Source organism: Apteryx mantelli, chromosome 9, assembly GCF_036417845.1.
Source record: "Apteryx mantelli isolate bAptMan1 chromosome 9, bAptMan1.hap1, whole genome shotgun sequence".
Lineage (NCBI taxonomy): Eukaryota > Metazoa > Chordata > Aves > Apterygiformes > Apterygidae > Apteryx > Apteryx mantelli.
The window spans coordinates 15,772,425-15,796,183 of record NC_089986.1 but is presented as its reverse complement, the minus strand read 5'-3'; the positions used below and the strand labels follow the sequence as shown (position 1 = coordinate 15,796,183).

General features: G+C 37.9%; 1 protein-coding gene across 4 annotated transcripts in view; it reads left to right on the top strand.

Annotated features, from left to right (window-relative positions):
* The first annotated feature begins 405 nt into the window (after positions 1-405).
* ATP13A3 (ATPase 13A3) overlaps positions 406-23,759 on the top strand; it is a 64,968-nt gene continuing 41,614 nt past the window's right edge. For 2 of the 4 annotated variants that reach the window (XM_067301811.1, XM_067301808.1), the window contains exon 1: positions 406-453. In XM_067301811.1, coding sequence (XP_067157912.1) covers positions 416-453 — 38 coding nt within the window. In that variant the 5' untranslated portion in view covers positions 406-415. Of the gene's footprint in view, positions 454-19,093; positions 19,125-19,526; positions 19,597-23,759 lie in introns of those variants that run through there. The other 2 variants (XM_067301810.1, XM_067301809.1) reach the window with 2 other exon arrangements.

The following is a 23,759-nucleotide window of genomic DNA, read 5'->3' as shown; positions in this document are numbered from 1 at the left end:
AAGCTGACGACTGCCAATATCGTGCTTGCTTGCTGACCATTGAGCTGTATTTACCTGCAGGTTTTGTGGTTGGATGACTGCTTTCAATCCTGCTGGAGCAGTTCAAGAAGCTATTGTCTCACTCAACTGAGATAGTATAGCCTCCAGCTATAGGAGATGGTTAATGTCTAAGCTGTTCTAACATGATCACAGGTAGTTGTCGGGCCACACTGCGTCTGTTTTCTCTTAACGTGATTGTTGAGAATTTTAATCTAGTTTTGGAATTCTTTAAAATATTTTCTTTGCTCTGTTAATTTACCAGAACTATGTGGTATATTCTTAGCTAGTGCAATTAAAGTTTTAAGTTTCAATTAGTCTATTCATTCCCCTGACTGCATATATATATATATTTTTTTGTAGGTGACTCAGCCATTGTATGTATGAGATTTGTCCACACACTGGCTCTTCAGACAGGTCAGCTATATTTTTCTGTGATCAGTTTGATTTTATCTGAAAACTCTGAAACTGAGTTTTATAAGAAACTGTTATCTACTGCAGAATATTGAATTACTTGTACCTGTGGAGAAAGAGCTGGACACGTTTGCTTTCTTTTGGCATTGTTTAAGAATGCTATACGGTATAAATCAGACCTTCCAAAACTTAATGTCCATGTAGCAATGTCACTGGTGACAGCAGCAGATCTTAGTTGCATACGCACTGAGGGAAGAGTTGATTTCAGTCTTCATTTGTGTCACGACAGTAAGGGCTACATAATGCTGTTACTTTAAACTGCCTTTTCTTGTTGGCTAATTACAAATACAACTTTGCAAAGTCTAATGGAGATGTACCATTTAAACTCTGAACTGTATAATTCAATTGTAAATTTATTGATGCTCGTTTAAATCCCCTTTCCTGACTCCTGGGAAACATACTGTTAAGATGGCTTGGTAAAGTTAAAAATACATTGTGTATTTTCAGTGTAGTCACCTGTGAGGAAGGACACTAGCTTTTAACACCATGGAGCATTCCAACGTAAGAGTCTAAGTGAGCTAGTGAAAAACTGTGATAAAAGTACTTATCTTTTAAAGTGCTTCAGAAGATGGGTGAGCATTCCAGTTACAGATGGGATGCTGAGGTGAGGTGCAGAATGTAAGTGGTTCAGAAAGCTCTATGTAAAGCACGGAGTAGAATGAAGGCCTTTTCCCAAGCGATTGGTGCTGCTGCTGAAAATGTCTCTTGCCCTGGCCCCTTTTTCTGCCTCCACACTATGGCACCTTAAGTGTTCTGTGGCTGTGTGCAGCCTAAACGCAAGGCAGAGGACTTAGCCTGTCACAGATAACTCACAATCTAAGTTATGTCACCGAAATTAGTCCTTGTAGAAACTGTTCTTTTCTCTTCAGATTTTCAGACCAAATAACTGGTCTAATGTATGACTGTTTAGCCTGTGGTGAGATGGTGGTCTGATTTGGTTTGGTTGTGAAATATACAGATTGCACATTGCATGTAGCCATCATAAATGTTGAGGGGTAGTAAATTGTGTGGTTTTTTTTCTAGTCAGTGGCTAAAGTTCCGGTTCCTGCTGTTTGATGCCTCCAGTGAAAGTCAGTTTCTAGCTTTTCAGTTATGCTTTCTTTTGCTTTACTTCTGTATCTCTATCTCATATTTCTCACTTAAACACTTCTATTTAGTGTGTAACTTTTTATTAAATGTTTTTCCTTTTCAATATGTCTCCCCTTTCTGTCCAGTTTACTCTCTGCTGAAGTAAAATCAGTTTGTAGGCTAGACTGTTCAAACAGAAATGTTTTATTGTACTTCTGTGCCTTGATTTTTACTAGTTATACCTTTTGACTTCGTGTTGTTTGGATTCCTAAAGTCCTTGTGTTACCATGGTAACTGACTGTCTCAGTCTTTTAGAACAACTCTTCCCAACTTCTGTGTGCATATAGAGTATTAAATTTGAGTTTAGCATGGTGAGCTATGCTCTTCCCTTTCTAGTCCTGTTTTTTCTCAGCTGTCATCATCTTCAAAATTTCTTGCTGAGGTTCTGACTGCACGTCTTCCATCATCTCTTCGTTTGTACCTTCCCCATCCAAGGTCCCACCATGCAGTGGTAGGATGGCAAAACCTTCTTTCTGGTTTTGGCCAAAATTGACCCTCCATGCCAGCAGGAGGAGAAAGAAGCTTAATGAAGGGGATCCAAGCAACCTTGAGGACTGCATCTCTGGCAGAGCCACTGGACAGCATCCATTGACTTCCTGAATACATTCCAGAACTAGCAATGCTGTTCAGGTGCTCTGCTTAGTGTCTTCCAGTGCCCTCTAGACTAACATTTGAGCCCATCATGCTCTCTCACCCCCCCCCCTTTTTTTTTTTTTTGGTGCTGTGTCCTAGAATTAATTTCTGTTCTATATTTCTTTTTCATTCAGCCCTTTTTTTCCTCTGGGAAGGGCTCAGTGACTCAGTCAGGCACTAATTCATCCCAAGCCTAAAAGGAGAGGGACTAAAGGTTCTAGCTGCCTAGTCTGGCCACATGCAATGTCTGGCTAGATGGGGAAAGTGGGGAGGGAAGCTGCGTCATGGTAGCTGAGTATGATCAAGAAACTTAGTGATTCAGTCCTCTCCTGTTAGCATGCTGTCTGAGAGGCATTGTGCACCAGACAAATTGTTTTGCTGCTGTCCTAACGAATTCTTAAAAAAAAAAAAGTATTGACCTGAGGTCCTCAGATTAATTTTTCTTATTTGCCTCAAGGAGGTGGTATCCGTACTGTCTTCTCTATGGAGGATAAAACAGACAATCAACAAGACCCAAACTTTCAATGATGTGGAGCCAAATTCTACTTGTTCTGTGGGAATGAATGGCATTTATTGTTAAAGCCAGGTCTAAGTGAGTCACTCAGGTCATAGAGTAAATCCGTACTAGAACTGGGGGGAGCTGACGTGGAGAAAACCAGGCTTTCATCAAGCATCTTAACCAATGGTCCCTTTTTCTTTTTCAGGGAGTCTTCAGATGCTACTTGCTTTAGTTTGGTCAGATATCAACAGTGGATTGCTTTCACTTAGCTTCTGTCAGGTTTGAGCCTGATGGTATTTGGGGTGGAGGGAAGAGATTGCGTTTCTTTATATATAGTGGAAGAAAGTTCTTCAGGTAATTCTACTGAAATTCTAAGTTTCAGGAGCTATAAAAAAGGACCTCATTAGACTTCATTTATTTTGACCATTCCTCAATGCATAAGCAGTATCTCTGTAGTGTGCAAATATATGCTCCTTCTATATAGGTTTAGACTCATCTTTCAAATGTCTTAGACTCACATACTCCATTTTCCAATGCGAGTGGGTGAAGCCCTTAAAGTGTATGCTTTTGGGAGCAGGGTTTACCTGTGTCCACGGCATGGTGTCTAGTATGGCCAAGCCTGCTCTGGGCCTATAGGCATGTTGTTGTGCAAATTAGTAGGCTTTGTGTTCTTCTAGGGGAAAAAAATAACATTTTGACTAGAGCATGAATCTAGTTAGTCTAGAATGATAGCATTCACACACAAACATAGTTCGAAAATCCTAATTTCCTAATTATACAATTTAAAAAATATTTTAAATGACGGTAACACTAAAACGTTTCCCTCTCACTGTTACACAGTGTGATAAAAATAGTTTTCATTCATAAAAAGCTATTTCCTTTGTTAAATAATCTGCTTAGCAGAGAACAAAAGTTCAGTTTATGGTAAACTGTAGTTGTATTATAGCCTCAACTCTGACACCTTTGTTCCTGGTTGAAATTAGACTGTAGTCTTTAATCTTTTGTAGCTGAAAGGCAGTTTTAAATAACAAAGGATAGGTGATTGAGTAGTTACTGCTCAGGAGTTATGAATGTGACCTAGTGCAAAAATCCTATGTACTGTATGCTGCTGCTCCTTTTTTTAAGTATGGAGTTTAACTTCAGGGATCATAGAGTCTAGCTGCTTGTTCTTATAAGTGGTGCAGTATCATCCTGTTTGTAATTTTATCAGTTTTAACAGAGCTGTCTGCATTCTGAATTAACTGTTCTTGCATAGCTCCTGTATTTCTTCTTTTTAAAAGGAATTTAGCCCCTTTTCTGGTTCTGGTTTATTAGAATTGTGGCATTGCATTGTTCATCTTAAAGCAGCTCTTTGGAAGAGGACCAGGTACTGGCACTTGTACAGGTACAAACCCATTGCGTGTTTTTGTTTTTTTCCTAGTTGTATTGAAATTTCAAATCTTTAATACCAAAAGACAATCCTTCAAAACCAAAATACCTAATTCTGTTTCCTTTTAGACCTTTATCAAGGTTTAGTAATGTGTTGCTGACTTTTTCAGTTAGAAGGTACATACAGCAGCAGAAATGGACACTCCTTGGGATTTTATTCTAGCTTGTAGGGAGAAACAATGTGGAGGATGTCAAAATGAAAGGTGACAAATGACAATGGCTTTTAAATAAGAGTTTGTGATTCTTATACAGGGTGTAGGAGATAAAATAGCAAAATAAAAAGGGTTTCAAGAAATGAAGTAATAAGACTGACTTTGTTTTATGAGCTTTTACTGACTGTGGATGCAAGAAAAAACGTATAGAAAGTGGAGATAAGTCAGATTATAAAAAATGTGTACAAAGAACATGTATAAAAGGACAGTGAGAATCAGCAGGGGCAGATATTGGAAAGGCCAAAGTGCAAACTGAGGTGCAGCTAGCAAGAGACAAAGCTATCAAGGTTCCTATAGAAGTACATTAATACCAGGAGGAAGACTAGAAAATGTGGCCTTTTGTTTAGTGGAGAAAGTATGTATCTACAGAAGATGCAGCACATTTAAAGTGTTCAGTGCCTTTTTTGCTTGTCTTCTCTGAAAGATAATGTCATGCAGGTGACTAATTTTGTTAATACTTCTGATGAGGTAATATTTTGCACTAGAAAGTACTTTGGTTTATCAGGGCCAACTGTGCAGAAATGTTCAGCTTCGTCGTAAAATTGTTAAAGCAGCTCAAAGTTCTTAGAGGCTGTCGCTGGACTCGCAAGTACTAGAAGACTAGCAAAGGGAAACCTTCAGTGTTATATGAAAGAGCTGAGGAAGAGGAGTTGGAAGTTTGACAGTTTTTAATCTGAACTGCTGGTAAAAGATGAGATAAGTAAGCAAGTATTCTATTTGCCAAGTACTTGGAAGATAACCAGGAGAAGAATGGCAACATGAATTGATTTGTGAAAAACTAATTGCATCAGATGAGCCTAATATCTTTCTACTGCAGAGCAGCAAGCCCTGTGGATAGGGCAGGAACAGTAGAGGTCTTGCCCCTTGATTTTTATTAAAGTTTTCTGAGGGCTGGGTATAGTTGTCTTTAATGAAAGCATCAGTCAATTGGCTGATGTAATGTGCTTATTAAATTCTCAGGGAATCTGTGTTGGAGGACATGATGAGAATTCAAAATGATCTGAAAAATGGGATGAAATTCAGTAGGGACAAATGCAGAGTACTGTACCTCAGCAAGAATTATCAGCTGTTCAAATGCAGGATGAGGAATAACTGCTTAGGTACTAGAAAAAAGGACCTGGGGGTGTACTGGATCACAAGCTGAACATGAGTCAGTGTCATGCTGTTAGCAGAAAAGGCAAATATCTCACTGGGATGTTTAAACGGGAGTATTGTCTGAGAGATGTCATGATTAAATCCTTTGGCTGTATTTACTGTTGGTATATTCTCAAAGTACGAAAAGTATCTGTTTTGGGTGCCAGAATTCAAGAACAATTTGGACTACTTGGAAAGAGTTCAGAGAAGAGAAATGAGAATGATCAGAGTTTGAGGAAACATAACTCCACAGAGATGGAGGAAAATTAGAGTTTGGCAAGAGATGAGAAGGTTGAGGGGAATGTAAGAGACTTCAAGTATTTAAAAGATTTGCAAGAGGGAATGCTGTTTTCCGTGGCCATGATGGACAGTTTGAAATAGGGTTAAGTTTCATCAAGGAAAACACAGATTATACCTTAGACACTTTCTCACAGAAGAAAGTAGTACTTTAAGAAGTCTTTTTATTGGTGGCCATCAAGAACGAGGTGGTGTATTGAGAAAGAGAAGCATAGTTGATTTAGGTTGGAACAGACTAAGTTCTCTATTGATACTAGTTTTAGTCTGTGTTGGCCCAAGAAGGGGAAAAAAGCACAGGATTCTTTTTGTCCACTGCTTGGTCATATCCAGTGAGTTTAGACCTTGCACAGGTGCAATAAGTTTGATTATGCTATGTGTATTAGTTTGGAAAGATACTGTGTTCTGGATGTTGATCTCTCTCTCTTTAGGATTTTGCTTCTTTTGAATGAAGCATGTTCTCTGGTGCTGTAGGAAGATCCTAAAAACCTCAGAATGGTAGAAATTCTGTGGTATGGGGTATGTGTGTGTGTAACTTTAGTGCAGTAGAGCATTGCTAAATTCTCAGTTAGTTTGGAAGTCTTAGCTTCAGATTACCACTTTAGACTCGAGCAGTAATCCTAATGCTTCTTATCCATGCTTAGAAAGGTCCACCTTGGGCTTTGAAGATCATTTTTGAAGGACATATACTTCAGTGTATTAACTAGTACAAGGAGCCTGGGTGAGAGCAGCCAGATTTCAAATTGGAAAGTCCAACTGTCAATATAGCACTGCTATTTTGTGTATAATTATTCTCAGTACTCTTAAAGTTGGTTTTGTGTGGCTGTAGTAGATTGCATGACAAAACAGAGGAGCCAGCTATTCTTTCTACTTCAGTGACTGATTTGTAAGAAGATAACTGGAGCAAATGAAAGAATTATGCTAATCCTATTTATTTTTCTATTATACTGTGCCTCCGGATCAATGAAGAAAAGTACAGTTGCCCTTGTGAACTTTGTCCTTTAGATCCGCCATAGTGATTAGCGACAACAATAGCAAGAGCTTATCTTCTGGAGGATACGTTTAACATGGCAGTAGATAGCGGGAGCTGAAAGTTCAATGATGTTGGTAAGGCTTGGCCTCTAATGCAGAGATTGTATGATGTTGCAATTACATTGCATCACCTGCCTGACTTTACCTTCACCCTGTAATAGTATGTATTAAACTGTATGTCTTTTGGATACAGGTGAATTTCCAGAAGTCCTATTACTGTTGAATTGTTAGAGAATTTTTTTTGTGAGCTGAGAGATAGGGATTTTTACCTCTGTTTCCCAAACAGAAATATTTTTAGAAGAGCGAAGGAACCCTAACATACTGTGACGGTGTGCTCCCCCCCCCCCCACTGATGTGCGCTCTCCTCCTCAACCTGACCTCCCTGTAAACAGCATGTATGTAGGGGCTAGTTGAGTATGCGCCAACTAAGGCCCATCTAGTATGCAAATATGACTGAGTCAATCATCTCCCTCCATAAATAGGGGGCAGCCCAGAGCCCATTGAGCTCTCCTGCACGGCAGCGGGCTGTACTGCAGAACCTCCCCTTGAGCAGGGACTCCTCTCAAGGTTACTGCTCGAGGTTGAGAGATTCCTTACCTGCAACAGATCCTCGGTAAGTGATTAATAGCATGCTGAACTTTTGCGAACTTTGTGAAACTTTGCTGGGTTATATCTCTGACTAATTGCACACATAATTCCTTAGACGTAAACTGTTGACCAAGTCTGAGACTAGGACTGGATTCAGCCATACCTAGGCTCCTCTCCGAAGGAGTTTAGAAAGCAAGGGAGTCCAGTCTGAACGTCGTGACTCAATGGGAGGGTCTCTGTTGTGCACGCATCTGACCCTGTCCTTCATGCAGTAAATAACTGAGTGAACCTTGCCAATCGAACCTCGTTAAATCATTCTTATTCACAAATGAACTTTGTTAAGTCACTGTCTTACTGCAATAAACGTAGTGCTGCTTCCCTCTTACGAGTGAAGTGTGTCACTCCTTTCGCAACAAATACCTACCATTGTCAAAGTTGTGAAGGCCAGTGAAGTCAAAAGGGTTCTGTTGGCTTCAGCAGTCTTTGGTTGAGGGTGCTACTGTCTAAAATTGGTGCTTCTGTCACCACAGCAGTAGCTCAGATTTGACGAGCCAGCAAAATGTTCTTTTTCGGAACAACTGAGTAATTCAAACAGCTATATAAAAGGGCTATCAAATAGACAGTCTTGGCAAGTGTGTTCTTTGGATTAACCCTCCCTTCAGCTGGACCATTTGCTGAAAACCACATAAAAAGGTAAGTACTGTTTCAAGAGAGGATCTTGACATTGCTTTTCTACATCATAGACAAATTTAATTGCTAGAGCCTTAATACTGGCAATATTGAAGATCTTTGGTGTGAAAAGGAGTAATGATTTTTGGCACCTATTTGGGCAGCCAAGCTTTGAATACCAGTGGTGTATGGATGAAACACAACTTCTGCCTGTCTGTCGTTCTGTACAATTGTACTACTACAACAGTTACCTAGCCGCTTGGGTGAGATCAACCTGTGGATGAAGGCTGTGTGGCTGGAGCAGAGACAAATGTAATACCTCTGAGCAAACGGAAAGCACTCTGAAATTGTTTAGTCTCCTTTGGTTGAAGGCATATTCAGGTCTCTGACTCTAAATTTCATTAGTTCATCTGCAAATTTTACTTTTCATTTGCAATAGAAATTGTATTTTCTTATGATTGTCTTTTATAGCACAAATACTTTATTAAGGAATGGCCAAAAATGTGCAAGTGCACATAATGCTTTACTACATAAATTGTATGCCCTTTGCGAGGAAGGTGCAATGAAAAGTAACTTACAGTTTTGTCAGCTCTGTGGAGTCATTACTGTGTAGCATGTTAGTGTAGGTACCTGCTTAGAGTTCTTCCCTTTCCCATCTCTTATCCAGCTACATCACTTCCAGAGAAAGAAGAGTGCTTTTGTCAATAGTGAGGCGGTTAGCATAGTTGCTTTCTGAGCATGTATGGGCTATGAAGAATTTTTGTGCCCCAAGCTGATACTGGTATGCTAGTAGCATTTATGACACCAGTTCTTAGATTATAGTTATTTCTGCAGTGATTATCACTACAGCATATGCTTAAAAGTGCTCCTTCTTTGCTGAAGGCTGCTGGTCCTCATAATTGCATTGGTAGAATGGATCATATGAGTACTTTTCTCAAGTTCGGTGCAAAGTAATTTGGATTTGCCTAGTCCCCAGCTTGAATGTGGAACAAATATAAAGTGACTCAGTTTATGCTGCTTGCTGTTATCCTCCTATTGCATAAATGGCGAGGAAGCAACAGTATCTTAAATGCCATAATTGTCTGTCCAGCTGAAGTCACCAGTAAAACTGTTGTAAAGTGGTTATTACCAAACACTGATAGGTATGGTAGGAGAAATAACAAAGACCACTTGGACAGTGACTGTGCTCCTACCAGACTGATTAGCTCCTACCAGAAAAAGCTGGATGTATCAGGTTGAGAATATGTTGATGTGTACCCCATGAAAATTATTTCTATTGACTTGTTGTTAAATTGTAGTTCAGCTTTTGTAAATCTCACTTTCCTTAGGGACTGTCATTCCCAATATTGTGGACAGTCAATTATACAAAGACAGGTGTTTGTTAAGTTCACATAGCAGTATTTGGCGGTCTGCTCAGTGTTTCACTATATCTTCCCATCTTATCTTTGCTAGATACCTGAAGTGTGTTTTATATCTATGGTCTCTTCCATCAGGGAACCTTCTCATTCCTTGGATACTAGTTTGTTTTTTAGCTAGGTTAATGTTTCCTCATTTTGAAAGTCTGGTAGTGTATTCATTAAATATAGGTGTGAAAATGGGCTTGTAGACATCCATAATATCAGCCTGAAGGATAGGAAAAATGCACTAACTTGTGTCTGATTCCCCTCTCAATGTTCCATTAAGGTAAGATAATATTCAGTGCCTCAGTTTAGGTTTTTACCTTTTGGTTGTTTTACTTTCATTTGGGTGAGGTAGTTGCTTGTAGAGTTCCTTTTCTGTGTGCTTCAGCTAAGGAGAGGCCAGATCCCATATTCATACCGTGTGTTACAACACAGTCTAAGTTAGGTCTTTGCTAAGTTCTTTAGTTCTGCCTGTATAAAGAAAGGTATTTTAAAGACTCCACAAGGAATTTCTAGATTGGAGTGTTTGCAGGCAAGGTGCAAATGAAGTTAATGTCTGGCAGAGAGCTGTACATGTGGATTTGTAACCGCATTAATCGCAGTGGTTTGCTAGGTATCATGGATAAAGCTTACTCCATCTGGAATCAGGTTGCTCTTCTATATTTTCTGTAAGAAGCATACAAATCTGAGGAATTTGCAGAGCCTCTACGAGGGGTTCAGTTTATGCTTAAGTATGATCTAGCTGAAGCTTCAAGGTGAGATGTCAGCTTTGAAAGAGCTGCCCTGCGGTCACTGTTACGTAGACTAAGTGACCCCTCCTGCTCCTTTGTTTGGAAAGCTAGACTAAAAAGCCACTGCTTGCTTTGTGGTTCTTTAAGATGTTTTCAGGTGTATAGCATGCTCAGCCCTTGATCCCTTTACTGTGAGGTACTAAGTGTCAGACTGGGGGTGGGGGTTAGGATGCTGGACACCTCTTTTTCTCTGTGGGAAGATCTGGAGTAGAACTGTAGCTTCATCCTATAAACCTGAAATCCAAGACCAGACTCATGCTCATCAGAAATGGCTGTGGGGGCAGCCCTGGTGTTAATGTCTTATGTTCCAGAGGATATTTCAGAGATCTGGCAATTGATGATGAGCAATTTGGTACCTATGGAATTGCCAGTTTTGTTAATTTCTTAGTGATTTATAAAAAGCCATTAAATTTTTTTGTTTTAAATGATTTGTCTGCAAGTCATCATTGTTTGAGTGTTCTTTTACAGAAATCTATTGGATATGTTAAATGGAGTATTTTTTGTAATACATGTAATGGTATTTAACACTATGTATGTATTTAACTACGTATTTAACACTATGTATGACTTTTTTTTTACATCAGCACATAAAACCAGCAGGTGCTTCTAGGAATGTGCAACTTCTCTTCAGTTTGCCTGTGACAACTGAGTATGTATGAGAGAAAACAGGCACTATTGTTTTTTCCAGCATTGTTTTTAACCAATCTTGATTAGCTATTTGTGTAGTATATTTACTTTGTAATTTATTTGTAACGTTAATGTGTTATTGAACATGTGCAAATTTTTGAGGGATGTTACCTCCCTCATATCATAAGAAATATAATAAAACTGTAAAAGGTGCTGAAAAGGAGACAAGGATGATCAAAAGCGTGGAATGGTCTCTAAGACAAGCTATTACAGTTATTTCTGCATGGCGAAGAGAGGACTGAAGAGAGAATAGAACAGTTTATAAAAAATCACAGATGGCAAGGAGGGGGTAAATAGTGAATAACTTCTGCCCTTTCAAATACGAGAATTGGGAGGCTTTGGCTGAAACTAGCAGGTGGAGCAAAATAAGCAAAAATTCTTCCCTGTGAACTGTGGAATTCCTTGCTGCAGGATGCTGGCATGTTTGAAATGTGTCCAGAAAGTAATGAGAAAATGTAAGAAAAATCCATTTGGGTGCATTAAATGAGAAGGTGTAGTATTTGGCTCAGGAAGCCACTGAATTGCAAGTCACTGTAATCAGGGAGAGTCTACGGGGAGGTATCATTATGCTAGTCTTCCCATGGGGTTTGATTGACTGCTGCTTTTCTAGATGCTGGGATAAATAGACATTTGATCTGACCTTTCAGGGCTGTTCTTGTGTTGTTCTGTTAGCCTTCAGCTGGGGTTTTCATTCTTGGGTTACTTTTATTCAAAGGGTAGAGAGTAAAAGCTACTTATGCATTTCGTGTTTGGAGAGAGTGGTGGCAGTCATTATGGTGCTTTAAAAAGCTAGCCTCTGGTTTGACATACTGCTTCTGAAAAAGCAAGGCAGATGGGGAAATCTGAGTCGAGCATCAGGGCTTGAGGTATCTGAAAAGAGGTTACTTCAGAATATTTGGGTAGATGGTGGTGGTGTTCTAGTTAGTGAGGTTCACACTTGAGGAAAGAGTGCTCCGTGATACATTTGACATGCTAAATTACAACATTCCAGTCTTGGTTTTAAGAAAACTAACTTTACTCGTTATTGCAGTGAAGACATACCATTCTATCTCATACTCCTGTTATGAAGAAAGTTTCTATGCAGAGGAGGAAAATAATCTAGAAATGGTAGTTCAAATAGCGAACATCAATATTACTCCAAACATGAATATGTTAAGGAGAATTTCTCCTTTTTGGTAAGTATGCTGGATAAAAATTAAATATAAATGGAGTGATAATAGAAAGCTATTGCTTATTGAAAGCGGCAGTTCTGTAGGTGATCTAAAGACCTTTACTGACTGTCAGAATCAAGTGCTGAGCAGATTGCAGCGGTTAAAGGGAGATCAAGTGCCAGATTGTCGTGGAGTCTGTTTCCATTTTACAGATGTCTCACGCTGCTGATGCTGTAGAAATCATTCGCAAGAGATAAACAAGCGCTTCATTTAGTCTGTGCTATTTAAAGGCGTCGATGGGATGTATTCTAGCAGGCTGCTGTGAGTTAATTTAATTTCACTGATTGTAGAAGCCCTTCTGTAAGGGGTAGTAATTTATTAAATGGCTAGAAAACTTCTGGATTTGTAAGACTGTTCTGAGTAACCTGCATAGAGTAGCTAGATGGACATGGACTGTAGTTTAAACTTACAGGCATGAAGGAATTGGGCATTAAACACTAGTCCTATACTCTGTTCTCTTCTCGTCTTGGTCCAACTTATGTTCATTGACATAATGTGTAATTTTCTCCCCTCGGTTTTCTCATCTTATCTCATGGTAGTTTTGAGAGTATATTAATCATTTTAAGGAGCTAAGCTGTCAGGTCATATAAATTCTTGTGCATAAGACAATTGTCAGCTACAGCAGTCTAATCTCCTAATGAAACCTGTTTAACAGGCTTTTTAAATTATTTAATGAGACTTACTTTGGTTATCATTAGAATTTAAACAAGACAAATATAAGCAGTCCTGCTTGACAAACATTTTAAATTTTGTTAAAAATCTTTGATACAACCTTATAACTTTCTTTAAATACTATATGACAAGGCTAAAAGTTAAGTTTTTAACAATTCCTCCCATTCATGCATAGTATTTATATTGATTGGAGGGCTGATGTATGCACTAGAAGAGCTCTTTCCGTCAAGCATTTCTGACTGAGCTAAAGTGAATGTGGTACATACTTCAGAGCATGTATTAATTTATGATGCCATATTTTAAAATTGTAATTTAAATCAACTATTAAAAAACCCAGGTTGAAGTTTAAAAAATTTGTAAGAAGTCGAGATATACAAGTGCAAATACTTAAAGGTAGATGTAATTTGGTGCTGTTGTTGTTATTCTGGAAGATACAGTGGATGCGCATTTAGCGCTCATATAGCTGAACTTTTTAAGGAATCTAAGTTTTATATCACTACTTTAGGACAGAGTGAATAAACACTGCTCTCAGCCTGGTTCAAAATGCTCAGCTGAAAGCAGAAAAAAATACTAAGTTATACTTGTAATGTGAAAGAAATTAAGCGAGCAATTTTGCACCTTTATAATGAATTTGGTTAGTTGTCTAGAATATGCTGTACTCATACCTATATGCAAACTCTCTATGCTGTTGAAGAACCAAGGCTGAACTGTCTTGTAGAGGAAAGATCATCTCTTGTGATTAACCCATTTTTGCTTGGTAAACTACTTGTGGGCAAACAGAAATTTGATTCAAGTGTTCTTATGTTAACCTTAAAAATATTTTCCAAGAATTTTAGAGGAAGAGGGGGGAAAAAAAAGTGCTTGCCTCCCTTTACTGAGCATCCATACCACAAAAGCAAATATATCCCAGGAAGTAGATACTCTCCATCACACAATAAGGTGGCAGCCACACAGGAAAGGTTGGGCTCTTGGCACAGCCCCTGAGGGGAAATGCTTCCCTGAAAGGACACATTGTTGCTGGATCTGGGTCTTCAGGCTCCCAATTCTCTGCTGTCGTACTTGCAGTTCTCTTGGTGCTGGGAAGGGGCACCTCTGCCATCTCCATTATCTGCCCATAATAGTCTTGGTTATTTAATCAGTGTAGAGGGACTGAGTGAAGTTCATGCTCCATGGAAAACAAGGAGCTTCCTCCTCTTTTTGGATACAGTTTCAATACTCAGCTATTAAAGACTAAAGCTGAGTTTAATGGCGCCATGCCTTACCAGAGATATTTAAAACACTCTAACTTTCTCTTCCAAGAATAAACAAAACATTTCATTGTCCCTGTTGTCAAAGTCTGAATTCTAACCCAAATGTCTAGTCCAAAATGTCTTCCAAAATAGGAAAGAAGCAATAAGCATGTAAAATAAATGTATGCTTTGTTGGGTTCCCAGGCTGTGGAACAGAGACCTCCTTTCCCTTATGACAGTCAGGTGAGGGGCCCAGAAATCTAAGAAGGAAACAGGGAAGGACTGTATTTCTGCATGCCTGTGAGTGACAGAAAACGTTGGCAATTTTCACTTTTGGTGCTTGATTTAGCTGTTGAAAACTTTCATTAATATAAATATCTGCTACTAGAAGTAGGATAAATGACATTCCAAGAAGATTAGGTGGTAAAGCGCTTGACTAGTTGGTCTTGATATGACCGACTGTTTTCCTAAATTCTCTTCTAACATATCTTCATTTTTGGGCTTAATTGCATTAGTAACAAATTTTAGTGATTTGAAAGTGAAGATCTGAAGACTAGTTAGAAAGTGAGTTTGGAGTGCAGTATTGGCTATCTAACTTAGTTATCATGACAAATTACAATACTGGTTTTATTGTTAGATGTAGAATTATCTTTCCTTAATGTAGCATGTATTTTACTATAAACATTGCAATTGCTATTGCAGCCTGCAAAAAGTATACTTTACAAAGAATACACTTTACAAATGTAAATACAATTTTGGTTTGGTGATTGTTGGATACAATGGTCTTCCTTAAGCCTAAACACAGAAACAAAAGCTTGCATTATAAGAGAAAGCCTAAGATGGGAAGTGATAAAATAGGTATTGAGTGGAGGGCTTTGTTAAAATTTAGCTCGTGTACTTGTAAAATTTCCATGTATTCATTAAACTATTATGTCATTCTTATTGTTAGAGCTTGGTTAGTTGACTGAAGTGTTAAGCTTTGTTTGTAGTACAAATTATAACCTTAACTCCCTTCAAAATATAGCTGGAAGATTTTTAGCTCTTCAGTAGTTTTTCAGCTTGTATGTCCTATCCAAAAATTTATTGTGCAATATGTGGCTAACTTGGTATTTAAAGGTGCAGACACTAGCTACTGACAGGCTCTAAATGGCAAAAACTTCCATTCCTGTAAGATGCATTTCTCCAATTAAAGGTATCTTTCAAGGAGAATCCCTTTGCTGTTTTATTCTGGTTTAGGATTGTGTATACGTATCAAAAATTAACTAATACTGAAAACTTTACGGATGATTTTAAATTAACTCACTTAAGCTCATATAGGGTATGTTGAAGTAAAATATGGTAATCTTTTTATGGTCATAAGTCCCATTTCCAAACACTGCATCTGCAAAATTTCAGTTAAGATATGTAATAGGTACAGAGTATGTGATCTCTGTTTCAGTTCTGGTGTGGTCTTTGAGTGACATGCTTTTTTTTAAATGTGTTTCAGGGCAGGCAAAGACAGGGTCTTGTGCATGGTGTCAGGCATGTCAGGTGGTGTGCAAAGAGTCTGTAGCACTTTGCAACAGTCCAGAGTGTAATGAAATCCCACCTGCTGCAAGCCATGGCTGCTAGCAGTTGCAGAAAATAAGTGGAAGTTGTCACTGTTGATGGGACATGAGTGGTGCGAAAATGCATGGTTTAGGTGCACCTGTGGTTGGTAGAAGTTTCCTGAAGACTCTGAGAAGCTATTAAAAACCTTTGAAAGCTATTTCCTTTGGGGAGGTACCCTGACTAGTGAGTGGGAGGGTTGGATGAATTCTGATTAAAAAAAAAAACTGTTTAGAGACAAAATGTGAGAACATAGATTTCAGCAGGGCAATCTTATATATCCCTTAAACTCAAGTGCTAGCATTTGTAATTGCAAGTGAGTTTAAAAATGGTCCTTTTTTCTTTTTCAGTGGCTGCAGGTTCTGCCAACCTTTTCAGAAGCAGTCAGTGGAGAAAATTTAGGAAATAGTATGTTATTTTTGAGTATAGTGAAATTGGACCTCTTGTGTAAAGAAAAAGGACTGGAAAGTAAATTTGAAAAAGTTGTCCAAGCCTCTGTGGGTTGAAGGTTTGGTTTTAGTTCTTGAAAGTTTGAAAAGTTGTTACTTAAGTCTGTGTCTACTTAAGTTTGTCTTTTTGGGGTGGTTTATCTTAAACATGCAATATGTTATGTAATACAGTTGCAGAAGAATGTGCTCTTAAACATTTTGTCTGTGTATTCCCCCCATCCTGTTCCTTACAGTCATCTTAGCCTTTATATCCTTCTCCATGTATTTATTGGTACAGTGCATTTCATGACTCAGTGTTGCGGATTCAGCTCTTCAGGTATGGTATGTGGAACTCATTAGACTTTTTGCAAGGGCAGGAGCTGTGAGGTGATAAAACTTTTATTTTTACTGCCCTATTTGTAAGTATGTTTTTTCTAGAGTGTGGTCTCTTAAAATATACCTAATATAATTCTTTTCCCTGCTGCTAGAAATTCTGACATCATCAGGTCAAATATTATGCGTGTGTTGAAAACAATATATTGAGCGCAACCTTCCGTGGTCGGTGCTGCCAAATGTTAGTGTAGACTAAGCCATCTCACTAGCAGAGTAGTGATAGAAGTCTTGGGTCAAGAACAGATATATCTTTCTCTTCTGTTGAGAAATATTTCTGTGGTCAGTCTGGAGACAGTTCTTAATCTTTCTGGAATAATTTTTATTTAGTTCTGCCATAAATTAAAAGAAGCATTTTAATTGGTTTTAACTGCTAGTATGTATTTGGATAAAAGGTACTTTGTTTTATATGCATAGGACATATTCTAACATTCAAATTTTGAAACACACTTCAGTATTCAGATTTTTTTGTGAATTACTGTTACTTAGTTTCCTCAAGTCAGGGGCTGTAACTGGTTGATTTGGAAGCATCCTTCGGGGCTAGGCCCGCAGGAAGATTGCAGAAGCCTCTGCCAAAGCACCATCTCCTGGAGCTGCAAGTGCTCTTGTGCAGCACCTGATGCTTCAGCCCTGCTGGGTAGTGTCAAAAAGTTGACTACTGTGAAAGATTGAATGAATGCACTTTTCCTCTGGTAATCTCTTGGTAAAATTTGCTGACGTTCTCTTCTGCTAATATTCAGATATAGCCCATGCTGTGTTTTGATTTTTTTTTTTTTTTTTTTCTCCCCCCTAAGAATATGATTGTATTCTTCCAGAATTTCTCAGATTGCATCTTACTGGCTTGTTACTGCTGTTCCAGTTTGAGTAGTTCTTCCTTTTTGAATTTCGTAACTGCTAGTATGGCAGAGGTTAAGCATTAGTTAGTATTTTGTATATGTAAACCAATTACTTACCTCCTGTAGGTCCACTGCTTGGAACACTGAAAACCCTTACTGTAATGCAGGAAAAAATGTTCTAAATGTGTGGAAAATCACAGGCTACTGGAACAAGAATAAAATCTGGAAATAAATATTGCCTTTATAGGATCGGTTAGCTTGGTAGGTTGATTGCTTCTCGTGACAAAGGGTTGGAAGTACAGCTCTAAAGCACAGAAACTTTTGGTTTCTGGGAGACCGAAATAACTCTTGATTTTCTATTTTCAGAACAAAACGAGTTTTCTCTGTCTATTTTTGACAGCTAGTCAAGGTGCAGTTAAATAAATGACTGCTATGCAATAGGCACTATCTACAGTTAAGAATGGCTGTTCAAGATATTTTTTAATTTAGAAATCTGAAAGACTTGTGATGACATCAGACTATATAGAAACTTAATATTCAATTCCAAAGCTGTGGATTATCTCTTAATGGAGAATATTTGTTGCTAATAGTTCTGGAAATTCTGGAAATGAATTTACAGTCTTTGACCTTTTAAAATAAGTAATACACTAGATAATTGTCAGCTGTTACGGTTCTTCTTTCCCTATCATTTTCCATGTGTCTTGGATTCCAGAGAATATACATTTCAGTAACCCTTAAAAATGCTAGTGCCATAATGGATCCCTTTGGACCCAAGAAAGCCAGACTGATCACTTATTAAGACATTAGGTTTCAGGAAAATGGTTCATGTTTGTACTGTATCATGGTCTTTTTCTAGACAAATCAGTCCTTTTTTTTCTTAATCCTCTTGCTGTAAAAAGCCAACGTGCTCAGGTTATTTAATAGAAGTCACTGTGTAGGGAGCTGAGGAAGACTCCTCTGTTTAAGTTTTGAAACCTATGTGGTCTTTAAATTTGGACCTTTTCCTGCATGTATCTCAATACCTAGCTTTATCTTTCATTTGGCCCTTTATTTTCTTATCAAAGCAGTGCCAGTTCATCCTTGTCTTGTACAGAAAAGTAACTTATATATATTTCTGCAGTGTTCAAGTAATGACCACATTTTGCTTTGAGGAATTTGATCTCTAAAAGTCTTCTAATTTGGTGTATGCGGTCACTTCATTATGCTCCGTGATAAATTATAAAATGTTTAGAATGAGAAATGTGTGCATTAACTGCTTGCTGCCTTTAGCATTGATTTGCTCCTTAAAATGAATTTTGTTGTCTTGTCTCATAAAAAATACTGAGTATGATGCTGCTGTAAATAACAGGAAGGGTTTGGTCAGAAGCATATATGCTTTTAGCTATGCAGATAATATCAGGACTCGTGCATAGACCTGAAACTATGTCTCTAGGATTCTTGTGAGCCATTTGTGGTTTGAATAGAATGAGCCGTACCAGCAGTCTGCTGCCTGGAAGCATATTCTCTATACTAGTCCAATTACAGTATTGCAATTGTTCATACACACTGGAAAAAAAAAAACATTCCAAGCAGTGCCAAATTTTCTTTGATATGTTAATCTTTTGATAACAGTTTGAAAAGCCCTTGGAGACTTTTTTTAGATTTCAGACAAAATAGTTCATTTGTCAGGACTTCCCTTGTAGATAGGCTCTCAGTTATTAAGAACTGCCTCACTACCTCATGATAACAAAAGCAAGTGCGGAGGACGGCTGCTAGGCTGCTTGGTGGTAAGAGAAACTTTTAGTTACCTCAGTGTTTTTACAAATATCTGAAAACAATAAAATAGGGGATTTTTAAGATACGAGTTTGTAAATATAATTATTCCTGTGTTTAGGAAAAAAAAAGAATGATGATGAAGCATAAACAGACATGTAACACCTTGGTAGTTTTTACTTAAACATGCATGTATTTTACTAAAGACTTGAGCTGTCAAAGTTAAAACACTTTCATCCAAGAAACTTGATATTTAAATTATCCAGTTACTGCAGGACATTTCAGAAGTTTCTTCTTTTATAGCTGTAGTCTTTTCTAGACATTGCAATATTTCTATTACGATTAGGAAATGTCAGTTAAACTGAAAAACTGGAAGAATAAACTGGCAACTATGTATGCTGCAACTGAATTAGTATTTTAAGGATTACAGACTTGGGACAAATTTTGAGGAGAACGGGGGATGATGATGTCTTTACTTCCCCACAGGTAATACTTGGAGTGAAAAATTTTAACTGAAATATTTTAACTATGCCAACTATTAGAAAACTGACTTCAGATAAGCTAGAGGTACTTACAGATTATGATTTGCAGGACTCTTTAGGCAAAGTGATTATTTGAGACTCTAGTTCTTCAATAACATTTTCCTAAATAACTGTGCCATGAATTTACTTGCACCTTTTGTTCTATTGATACAAATGTTTATTGCCAGTAAATAATTTGGTGAAACTACTGGGCGCCCTGGTTGTTTAGTCAGAATAGATCAAGAAGTAGATATTACTGTAGTAATTCAGAATAAAATGCAACTCTTTCTTCACTACCAGCAATGCATGTAACTTTATAGGTCTGTGCAAAGGCACAATTTTTCCTGTGACCTAATTTGTGATTTACATTAGCTCTAAAGCATGACTGACTTGAATCTGAAACTGCAGGTGCTGTCTCAGCCTCAACTTCATTTTCATAAGGACTGAGGCAAATAGCAAATGCAGTTTAACTTAATTTTGCCATACTTCTTTAAAGTTGCAGAATTACTGCTTAAGCTTATGATTCAAACATGTTCTCTTGGAAGTGTTTCAAAATTAGAGACTATTCAGCTGATCTCTATACTGTTTGTTATTTTATACTTATGTCTCTTGCTGTTCTAAAAATGTGAGTGATTTCATTCTTAGTCTGCGTGGTGAACAGCAGTTCTTTTGCACTGACTTTTTTGGATGCTTCCTACTTTTCTGACACGGGAGTATGCTCAGATAATACAATAGTAGCTCAGTGAACAAAAATTATGTAAGCATAAAAGCAATGGAGGACAGTAACTTTCACTGTTTGCATTGGGTTTGGCCTCTTTCTTTAAAAGAGGGAAAAAAATACTGCTTCTATTGCTATGGTTTGTTAAATGGTGAGAGGAAGAAGGGAATTGTGGAGATAGACAAGAAAGATTTTAAAATTCACTTTAAGTCTTCTTTCTTTATCTCTATGGAGCTGTGGAAAAACTGTGCTCAGCTGCCACTCTGGACTGATGCGGAGTGTGTGGAGGCTGAAACTTGGTTCTCTGCAGGGCTCCGTTTGCCTTGGGTGGGTTCAGGGAGCTGCTCTCCGTAGAAGATTTCTCCTGCACCATGTAGTGGTGACTGGAGCTCTTGCCCACAATAGGGGGAAACTGGGTTCAGTTTGCTCTGCTGGCCAAAGGAAAAAAAAAAAAAAAAAAAATTTCTAAAGACAGCACTTACCTGGCTATAGGTTTGTGGTCTCACACCCTTCTTACTGAAGTTGATCATTGTTAGGAATATTAGGGTAAATTTTTTGAGCCAAGTGGTAGAAAAAAAGAGTAAGCAGGACTTTAGCTATTTGCTCCAGGGAATTTGTCCTGGAGAGAGGTTATTTGGCAGTCTCTGCATCAGAGGCACTTTCTGTTTGAATATGGCGAAGTCCAAATTGCTTCTTGTAAGTGGGTCTCAACCCCACTTTGAGTTACAGTAAGTTGTATTTTGAAAAGTCCCAGGCTTGTATTTAAATACTTACTTAAATATTTATTTAAATCATTAACTTCTTTTATTTCCCATCATATTATGGAAAGAAGGAAGTAAAGAATAAACGCAGATTGCTAGTCTTGTCTTCTCTGAATTGGTGAGACACTATCACTTCTTCCTTCGGTCTGACCCAGCAACCTGAAGTCACACGCAAAGAAGGCAGCTCTGTGGCACCCCTGGTATTATTGCTCAACCATAAAACTTTCGACAGAGCAGTGAAAAACAAACCCAAGGCAGTTATGCATTTGAATTCTTGATGATGAACTTGGATTGACAATGTGCTGAAAGGGATAGAGTTTGAGAAAGAGTACTGTTCCTTTCTCCTGAATTGCAATTTTCATGGTCCATCAACTAAGGAAAATATCCCTAATGATCTCCGAGGTTAGAGTTTTGAATTTGAGAATTTGAGCTTAATATGGAAAACTAAGGCAGAACGTGAAACATGAGGATTGTGTATATTGGTTGAATGTTACTCAGTAAATGAGCCTGTATCAAATAATGCAGATAGAGCTAATAACATGAGTCGGAAATGGTCTTTCCAGTGTTCCTCATGTGTTCCCTGTGTGATTCTACCCAGCTGTTCAGAGAGCCCATTAAGTCACGAGAGTGATTACTGGTGGTCTAAGTGCTGGGGTTCCCCTTTGTGCTGCTCAGACTGACCACTCATGCTCCTTTCCAGCTGTGAAACTGCTCCAGATTACAGCAACTGTGCTTCTCTCATATTGCCCTCATGTTCCATAAGGTGCCTCTTTTGACATGCTGGCTATACTATTGCTAACTGCATTTATTTTCCTGCCTGGTGCTTTCCTGTATCAAGTATGGTTATAGCTAGATATATTCATCAAGAGTTGAGTTCTCTGTGCAGGAACTGCTTTTGATGTTGCGGTACATAACAAAGAAATGCATGTTTGTTGAAGAGCAAACTAGTTCACCTATGAAAAATGTAGTAGTTCTCTCATGAAGCTGTGAACTCTGTTAGAACTGTGATTCCGTGAGTACATAAAGCTTTTCCAGTTATATGACTTTTAAAAAATGTGATTTGTGCTGTGTGCATAAAATTTTTTGACTTTGTTAGTTCAAAGATTGGCCTCATGAGCTTTCTTAGTACCCCTGCATAGATTTAGGACAGACATTTTAAACTGGTTTCCATATATACTTTTTTTCCTCAGATAAAAAGCTCTCTAGTAAAGATAAGTAGCAATTTAAACAAAAATGTTTTTTAGAACTTACATGACATGTATAATAGTTAAGGATGTATCAGTGGTGCACAACTTTGGTTTAATTCCCAAATTAGTCAACAATGTGGAAGGTATTCATAGTTCAGTATTGGGCAGTAACGAAAAAATTTCAGTTAATGCAATTGGAGAGTGAGATGGTGGTTTTTCTCCAAGGAGACGGTTTTAACAAATTAGCTTCTTTTTGATACAGAACAAAATAGAAATTGTATTAAGCTCTCAATTTATGAAATGCTTTTTCACCTGTAACTGAGCCCTTTGTGTTTTGATTCAGTTCTTAATTTTGTGAGCATGCACTTCTCCCATTGGAACCTTATTCAGTACTGGGAATAGATTTCTAGGAAGATCCAGATTTATGCAGCAAAAGAAACCTTTTCTGTTGGATTCCTGCTTCATTTGTTGGGGTGTTTAGAGGGGAGGTAATAGCCTGCAGAAACCATGCAAAGGGGTGATGATGTTTGTTTAACTGCGGGAGTTGAGAGGAAAGACCTGCTGAATATAAGTGTACAGAATCAGGGCCTTGTTTTCAGAGTGCCTGACCTGAGATTTGGTGATTTGATTTGTGAAAGTGTTGAGGACTTAATGACAGCAAAGTCCTTGGTGACAGTTGTGCTTTAATCATAATACTACATAATGCTAAGTATTTTGAGTAGTTGCATTCTATGGGCAACTAAGAAGTTACAGGTTCATTAATTAGAAACTATATCTAATTAATTTGTGAAAGGGAACCAAATAAATAACCAAATGAAGGTTAGATGAAGCTTTAATTTCCAAAATGTAGGTGTTTGTTTGATTTGGCAAGTTTCATTTTTTAACATGTTTATGTGACATTGAAAGAGCTGATGAGCCTTTTAGTATGATGTACCTTTTTGTTTATAGTTTTTTTATTGGAATAGGGATCTGTGTGCAGTATGTTCATCTCACATCTTCATAGTTTTCCATGTTCTTCTGTATTCTTGAAATTCTTGTGATCATAATCTATTCCTCAAAGCACCTCTCAAGATTTGTAGCTATGAGGGATGTCTTGTAAGAAAGGAACCCACTAACACAAGTTGAATAATAAAAGAATGGGAAAGAAGGGAAAAGAAGGTGACCATTAAGTGTGTCTTAATTTAGAAATATCAAACTGGGAACATGAAAACTGTGTGATCTTTCTAGTGTTATCCTTAATTTTCTTTTTTGTAACACAGTTATTTTTCTCCTAAGGTGAGATGTGCATATCCCTGGGTGTACAGTGCCTTTCCTTGTGAAGGAAATAGCTTCTAATAGCGCCTGATTGGAACTATTACAGTATGAAACAATAGGAATGTGTGATCTTCACCTATTTTTAAAGCTTTTTTTTTTTTACAAGTTTAGTTTGCATTCCATCATGAAATTTGTTGTATATATACAC